Raw genomic sequence first — 7,991 nt, forward strand, 5'->3', positions numbered from 1 at the left:
AGAGTAGTGCGTACAGTCCAGTACATCACTGGGGCCAAGCTTCCTGCCATTCAGGACCTCTATACGAGGCGGTGTCGGAGGAAGGCCCTAAAAATTGTCAATGACTCCAGCCACCCTAGTCATAGACTGTTCTCTCTGCAACCACACGGCAAGCGGTACCGGAGTGCCAAATCTAGGTCCAAAAGGCTTCTTAACAGCTTCTACCCCCACACCATAAGAGTCCTGAACAGCTAATCAAAGGGCTAACCAGACCCCTCTTTTATGTTGCCGCTACTGTTTATTATCTATGCATAGTCTCTTTAACTCTACCTACATGTACATAAACTCAGCAAAAAAAGAAAGGTCCCTTTTTCAGGTCCCTGTCTTTCAAAGTTAATTTGTAAAAATCCAAATAACTCCACAGAACTTCATTGTAAAGGGTTTAAACACTGTTTCCCATGCTTGTTCAATGAACCATAAACAATTAATGAACATGCACCTGTGGAACGGTCGTTAAGACACGAACAGCTTACAGACGGTAGGCAATTAAGGTCACAGTTATGAAAACATAGGACACTAAAGAGGCCTTTCTACTGACTGAAAAACACCAAAAGAAAGATGCCCAGGGTCCCTGCTCATCTGTGTGAACGTGCCTCAGGCATGCTGCAATGAGGCACGAGGACTGCAGATGTGGCCAGGGCAATAAATGGCAATGTCCGTACTGTGAGACACCTAAGACAGCGCTACAGGGAGACAGGACGGACAGCTGATCGTCTTCTCAGTGGCAGACCACATGTAACAACACCTGCACAGGATCGGTACATCCGAACATCACACCTGCAGGACAGGTAATGGATGGCAACAACAACTGCCCGAGTTACACCAGGAATGCACAATCCCTCCATCAGGGCTCAGACTGTCCGCAATAGGCTGAGAGAGAATGGACTGAGGTCTTGCAGGCCTGTTGTAAGGCAGGTCCTCACCAGACATCACCGGCAACAACGTCGCCTATGGGCACAAACCCACCGTCGCTGGACCAGACAGGACTGGCAAAAAGTGCTCTACACTGACGAGTCACGGTTTTGTCTCACCAGAGGTGATGGTCGGATTCGCATTTATCATCGAAAGAATGAGCGTTACACCGAGGCCTCTACTCTGGAGCGGGATACATTTGGAGGTGGACGGGCCGTCATGGTCTGGGGCGGTGTGTCACAGCATCATCGGACTGAGCTTGTTGTCATTGCAGGCAATCTCAACGCTGTGCGTTACAGGGAAGACATCCTCCTCCCTCATGTGGTACCCTTCCTGCAGGCTCATCCTGACATGACCCTCCAGTATGACAATGCCTCCAGCCATACTGCTCGTTCTGTGTGTGATTTCCTGCAAGACAGGAATGTCAGTGTTCTGCCATGGCCAGCGAAGAGCCCGGATCTCAATCCCATTGAGCACGTCTAGGACCTGTTGGATCGGAGTGCGAGGGCTAGGGCCATTCTCCCCAGAAATGTCCGGGAACTTGCAGGTGCCTTGATGGAAGAGTGGGGTAACATCTCACAGCAAGAACTGGCAATTCCAGTCCATGAGGAGGAGGTGCACTGCAGTACATAATGCAGCTGGTGGCCACACCAGATACTGACTTACTTTTGATTTTGACCCCCCCTTTGTTCAGGGACATTATTTTTAAATTTCTATTAGTCACATGTCTGTGGAACTTGTTCAGTTTATGTCTCAGTTGTTGAATCTTGTCATGTTCATACAAATATTTACACATCTTAAGTTTGCTGAAAATAAACGCTGTTGACAGTGAGAGGACAATTATTTTTAGGCTGAGTTTATTACCTCAATTACCTCGACTAACCGGTGCCCCCGCACATTGACTATGTAACGATATCCCCTGTATATGGCCTCACTATTGTTGTTTTACTGCTACTGTTGAATTATTTGTTACTTTTATTTTCAATATTTTACTTAACATTTATTTTTCTTAACCTCTTATAGCATTGTTGGTTAAGGGCTTGTAAGTAAGCATTTCACTGTAAGGTTGTGTTCGGCTCAACTTTATCCTAGATCAGCACTCCTAATCTGAGACTCTGTAAATATGAGCCCCAATCTTCTCCAATGTGTTTTGAGAGGAGAGAAGATGTGAGGAATCAAGGAAACATAATTCAAATGCAATCTACCCAGCAACAACTCTGCACAACATAGTGTGCTTCACCTCGTTTCCTGTTATTGCTGCCCTCCTCAAGCTCGTGCAAATAACAATGAGCAACACAATGCCAATGGGAACAGGAAGCCATTACAGCTGAATCAAAACAGTCAACATAGTTACACCCATCACCAGAGTCATAGCAAGCCTTCAAAACACTGCAGCACCTCTCCATTGCATTCAACTTCAGCACATATCCATATTACAACACAACACGTCCTTTTGACTGCTGTTCCTCGTGTCGTCCTACGGTGCCAAGTCTGCGTATCAGATCAGTTACATTGCCAGGCAAAACGTTTTCACAACCCAGGAACCACATCAACAACATGATGTAATGCTCCTCAAATCCACACAGAAACTATGCAGAATATGTCAGAGAGGAATGTACCCACCCCTTTTCTGCCTGCGCCTCACCCCAGACCCCACCCCCATCCCCTTGGCCCTCTGCATACCACTTGAGACTCCTGCTCCTAATATAGACCCAACTGGTTTGTGGGACAGGCAGGGGGAGAGGAGCCTGCATGTAGCAGGATCTAGCGTTTATTGTTGGGTGAGTTGTGCCCAAGTCTTTCATGGAGAAAATACTTATCAGGCAGGTAAGTCATGGTACACGAGTTGGCCAGATTTGTGTTTGAGAAGTGTGTGTAGGACTGAAACATTTAGGACTACAAGGAGTAAAGCTGGGGTAAAAAAACAAGTTGGTTGGATTGTAAACTGTTTTTGGTTTAGAGCTTAGTTCAACTTGATCCCGAATGTTTTCCCTTCGAGCTTCATTCCAGCAGTGATTTTAGAGCACATTTATCAAGGTGTTATAGAGTGTTGTTGGTGTTCTTTTTCTGTTGGTCTAGATCATGTTTCAAGAGATGCGTGAAGAATTGAAGAATTCAGGTAATTCGGGTAACCTTCAGTGTTTGTGTGTGTGAATGTACATTTGTGTGTCTGTTTCATGGAATGAGGTGTATAGGGGATCTATAACTGTCTGTGTGTGTGTGTGTGTGTGTGTGTGTGTGTGTGTGTGTGTGTGTGTGTGTAACTTTGTACCCACTTCACTTACCCATAACTTCAGAGGCTGATGCTGAGATGTACATGAAGTTCATGAAAAGTCATTGCTGCTATGAGGCCATTCCAACCAGCTGTAAACTGGTCATATTTGACACAACACTACAAGTAAGAGTCCAGGGTCATGTAACCCACTTGTATGTTGGAACTGAACAATACAAAATCATTTGGGGGCCAAATCAAGAGTCCAGGATCAGTGTTCAGTAGGGCACATCGTAGCAAAACGTCTCACAACAGGTTACAGGAAGCTAAAATCTGTGTTCTTATTTGGCAAATTCACGTAGTGCCTCCCCGTTTCAGAACATACTCTTCCTGCTGAACTCAGCCCAGATATTCTCCCTCCACTTCCCAAGGGAAAGGTCATGGTCCCTTTTGGTATGACATTTCAAGTCAGAGTTCCTCTCTCCTGTAACTACAGCTACAGTCAGTTATAGTGGTTTTCCCTTGTCCCTGCAGCAATAATTCATGTGCAGCCTCATTCCTTCTTCCCTAAAACATACTCACTACTAAGACTGGTGTTAACTGGTTGTGTTAACAAAAATCCTATGTTTGCAGGTGAAGAAAGCCTTTTTCGCTCTTGTAGCAAACGGCTTGAGAGCTGCACCTCTCTGGGATAGCAAGACACAGAGGTTTGTGGGTAAGTGAAGAGATTAGGGGGTGCTCTCTTGCTACTTGCTTATGGCAACGCAATGTCCTGAATGATTGCAAGCTTGGGCTGGTTTTGGGGGTAGTGTGATATGAAGACTAGACACTAGCACGTATCCATGCCAATAGTGATAAGAGCTCTATCTCTCTCTCTCTCTCTCTCTCTCTCTATTGTCCTCACAGGTATGCTGACTATAACAGATTTCATCAACATTCTCCATCGTTACTACAGGTCCCCATTGGTGCGTATATGAACCAAATGCCAGTCAATATCCCAGTCATAAGCATGTTTCACATTTCATGTCCAAGTCATCCCAATGTGCCTGAAATGGATTGTGTAGCTCAATAAACATCCTTAAAGATGATTTGGACATTTAACATGCAAAATGCTAATAACGGGGATATTGACCTGCATTGATTTTTGGACAAACATTCTTAAAAGTTAGCCTTTGGTGACAGTGGCCAGGTTAGAAACCAAAGCATGGATTGCTGTCTTATCTTGCCATACATTTCTTACATGGTAAGGAAACCATTTTGTAATTTGAGTGGACTATCCCTTTAAGCCTAGTCTTGGCCTATAAAGCATGTTCAATGGAGACAAGATCATGGTTGTGTGAATAACACAGAAATCATTCATCATAATTTGTCCAATATGTTTCCACCCTCCCACAGGTTCAAATGAACGAGCTGGAGAGGCATCAAATTGGAACATGGCGAGGTGATTCATTCAAGTAAATAAGCTAGAGAAAGCAAATGATACAGTGTTCTATGTCTATGGTATATACGTACATGTCTTTCTGTGACTTTCCATTCTGTTTATTTCTCTCTCTCTGCAGATGTGTACCTGCAATACTCCAACCACTGTCTTCACAGTATCGCTCCAGACGCCAGGTGAATCTACGCAGCTCTCAGTCAAACCAACTCCTGTCACCTGACTTTGTCTGAGTAGTTACTTTTGCTGATACCTTTTTAAAATGAGTGACAGACTAAGGAAATTGAGGCTGGGATTCAGTCAATTACAGGCAGTGTTCTGGGTTGTGTTCAGTACGGCACACTGTAGCAAAACGTTTTGCAACATGACCCAGGTGTGGATGTTGGTTGTGTTCTCCAGGGTTAGACACTATAGGCCTACTCAGTCTCCCCTCCTTTCCTTTGCAGCCTCTTCGACGCCATCTATTCCCTACTGAGGTATAAGATCCACAGATTGCCGGTTATCGATCCCGTGTCCGGAAATGTCTTACACATTCTCACGCACAAGCGAATCCTCAAGTTTCTCCATATATTTGTAAGACAACATGACTTGAAGAAGATGTCTGTGTGTTTATGCTCATATCATATGGTCATCCATTTCAAACAGTGGTGTTGTGAACTGTATGTGTTGCTTTTACAATCCTTGTGTTCCTTTTTATTTTTTAATTAAAAGTATTCTACACAGAAAGAGACAGTCCCAAAACCCTGCTTCATGCAGAAGACTATCCAGGACGTTGGGATCGGGACATTCCGGAACATTGCCACGGTCCAGCAGACGGCCTCAGTCTACGATGCCCTGTCTGTGTTTGTAGAGAGGAGGGTCTCCGCACTGCCCGTAGTAAACGAGCAAGGTGGGTTAACCTCATCTCTAGTTCAAAGTCGAACACTGACTAGTACAGTATGTGTATGTCCTTACGTAGGTGCCCTTCAAAAATAAAGTTTCACTTGTAAGATGTAGGCAGGCTATGTATCTCACTGTCCTTTGTACACCAAGGCAAGGTGGTGGCTCTCTACTCCAGATTTGATGTGATTGTAAGTGCCCCAAAGCTGCCCGTTACAGTTTAATTCACTTGAAAACAATACAAAATAAAGCCCTTCACATCTTTGTTGGTGCATTGTGTACATTTTTATTGTTCTCTCCGCTCCTCGTCTCTTCTTCTCGGAGACAGAATCTGGCTGCCCAGAAGACGTACAACAACCTGAACATGTCCATGCAGGAGGCCATCCGACGGCGCTGCTGTTTCATTGAGGGCGTCATCAAGTGCCTCCCCGACGAGACCCTGGAGACCGTCATTGATCGCATAATTAAGGCTGAGGTTAGTGTCCCACTCTGCTCCCACCAGGGTTGTATTCATAAGGCTCCAAATGGAAGAAAACGGGCTGCAACAGGGAGGGACTACTTGAACGTGTCCAATTAGAAACACTTGTTATTTTTGGTACGGTGTGCACTACTGAATATGACCAAGGTCATGTCCTCTATCACAGTGGCCCTCTCTCTCTCTCCACTCCACCTACGAGTTTGTTTAAAAAAGACATCAAAGTAATGGGCGCTGATATGCTGTAACATTTAGCTCTATTAGCCCACACAATTAAATATAAATAGAGTTATGAAGGTTTATGCTTACTGCTTTACTCTACTCTACTTAATTACTGGTAAGTCCTTGTTGTGTAACCATGGCCAACCCTTTCCCACCACACACTCCCATCCTCTCCCCCTCCTGTTCCCATTCTGCACCAATTCTCTTCCCATTCTACCCCATCCTGCCCCCATCCACTCTCTATCCTCTCCCCATACTGCCCTCATCCTGTCCCCATCGTGCCCTCCATCCTCTCTCCATCCTGTCCCCATCTTACCCCCATCCTGCCCCATTCCTCTCTCCATCCTCTCCTCACCTCTTTTACTCCTCATCCTTTCCCCTCAGGTCCATCGGCTGGTCCTGGTGGACAAAGAGGACGTGTGCAGGGGGATCATCTCTCTCTCTGACCTGCTCCAGGCCATGGTGTTAAGCCCGGCAGGTATTGACGCCCTTTTAGCCTCTTAGCACCTGTGGGAGTCAGGCCCCCTTGCCCTACCTCCATCTTCCACAGCCTCTAGCCCCACCTTCCTGGCCCAGGTATGTCCACCCTTTTTCTCTCCTCTCTCCAATCCCCCCAGCTCACTGACTGGCTGTCCGACACACTTCTTTGACCCCCCACAACAGCTGCTGCTGCTATACGTTGCACCCTGTTTCTCTGAGCTTCAGCCACATATCAACCCCCCACCACGTACCCTGAAGCACCAACATGCAAGTGGGCACACACGCACATGCGCAGACACACACACACACTTTCTCTGCAAAGGGTGATTATGATGACCTCTGACCTATCGTTCCCTGCTTGCCTGATGCATGGGGAGCAGTATAAATCCAATGACTTTCAAAAGGACTGGAATCTTGAAGATTCCAAGCTTTTGTGGTTGACATTCTATGGACTAGCTGCAGCTAAAAGGCCAAGTTACAGTATGGCACTACAGGAATGTGGTGATGTATCTGCATAAAGATTTGATGATATCTGATTTGATCTGCATGCCAAATGGCACCCTATTCCCTATAGTGTACTACTTTTGACCAGTGTCCATATGACTCAGGTGAAAAATTAATAAATAGCTTGGCTTGTGCAAGCCGAAACGGTTCATCTCCTGTTTCTGTAGCGTGAGGCAGCTTGATGTACAAGTACAGCCCCTGGATAGGACACTAGTCTGTCTCCGGTCAGTAGTTCATTATATATAGGTAATAGGTTGCCGTTTGGGATGCAACCATGTTGTTGTTCATTTGCATCTCTCAGATTGGTTTGTGTCTATGGCAAGAATCTGTATGGAGCTTATTATCTATTTATGCTGATATAATAAGAACACACTTTGATGCACACAACCTTTTTTTATCATATGCTTTGGTTACAATCATTCCAATCGTTGATAATATTGCATTTCCACTATTGTGTTGTTGTTTTTTTCCAGAGATTTCAAGCAAATCAAACTGAGATCACTAGAGGACAATGTGAAGTCCATGGTGGATGAAAAGGGAGACCGTTTTCAAAATGTCAACATACTGTTGTAGAGAAAAACAATCTGCAACAATCAGCTGTATCAGTTGAGTTCAATAAATCACAATAGTCGTTAGTTACATTTCATCAAATTGACGATATAAGTTTGTGTTACTTTGTGTTGAGCTGAATTTGTGCTGTATTAAACATGTTCAAATCAATTTGACTTGTTTTTTTATAATGGACTTGCACAATGGATTTCACTGTTTTATGTAAGCTTTTCAGAGAAACAAGTGGAGATATAAATATAAATGGTATTTTACGTAAGAATGGA

The 7,991-nt window shown here is 44.8% G+C and overlaps 1 protein-coding gene across 17 annotated transcripts; it reads left to right on the forward strand.

Annotated features, from left to right (window-relative positions):
- The first annotated feature begins 2,549 nt into the window (after positions 1 to 2,549).
- Positions 2,550 to 7,878, forward strand: prkag3a (protein kinase, AMP-activated, gamma 3a non-catalytic subunit). 17 transcript variants are annotated; one of them, XR_004203434.1, is made up of 14 exons: positions 2,550 to 2,732; positions 3,031 to 3,070; positions 3,249 to 3,349; positions 3,542 to 3,616; positions 3,797 to 3,878; positions 4,070 to 4,128; positions 4,559 to 4,604; positions 4,723 to 4,777; positions 5,045 to 5,171; positions 5,310 to 5,487; positions 5,631 to 5,668; positions 5,806 to 5,952; positions 6,559 to 6,750; positions 7,632 to 7,878. XR_004203434.1 is itself a non-coding variant. In XM_031792304.1 (14 exons), the coding sequence occupies exons 1-14, from the start codon at positions 2,565 to 2,567 to the stop codon at positions 7,652 to 7,654; spliced, it is 1,233 nt and encodes a 410-aa protein (XP_031648164.1). In that variant the 5' UTR covers positions 2,550 to 2,564; the 3' UTR covers positions 7,655 to 7,878. The 17 variants fall into 17 exon arrangements, 14 of the variants coding, with proteins under 14 accessions (XP_031648164.1, XP_031648167.1, XP_031648169.1 ...); XM_031792304.1 differs by having other exon boundaries at positions 6,559 to 6,652; XM_031792307.1 differs by having other exon boundaries at positions 4,559 to 4,617; positions 5,045 to 5,074; positions 6,559 to 7,878.
- Positions 7,879 to 7,991: the final 113 nt, after the last annotated feature.

This window comes from Oncorhynchus kisutch, linkage group LG16 (genome assembly GCF_002021735.2).
Source record: "Oncorhynchus kisutch isolate 150728-3 linkage group LG16, Okis_V2, whole genome shotgun sequence".
NCBI lineage: Eukaryota > Metazoa > Chordata > Actinopteri > Salmoniformes > Salmonidae > Oncorhynchus > Oncorhynchus kisutch.

What these genes read in the sequence shown, in the direction of transcription:
- prkag3a (XM_031792303.1), top strand. Translation starts at nt 2,565, where the DNA reads ATGTACCCACCCCTTTTCTGCCTGCGCCTCACCCCAGACCCCACCCCC. An exon ending in CAAGACACAGAGGTTTGTGG is followed by an intron (nt 3,879 to 4,069) that starts GTAAGTGAAGAG and finishes TTGTCCTCACAG; the next exon opens with GTATGCTGACTATAACAGAT. An exon ending in GCCCGTAGTAAACGAGCAAG is followed by an intron (nt 5,488 to 5,630) that starts GTGGGTTAACCT and finishes TTGTACACCAAG; the next exon opens with GCAAGGTGGTGGCTCTCTAC.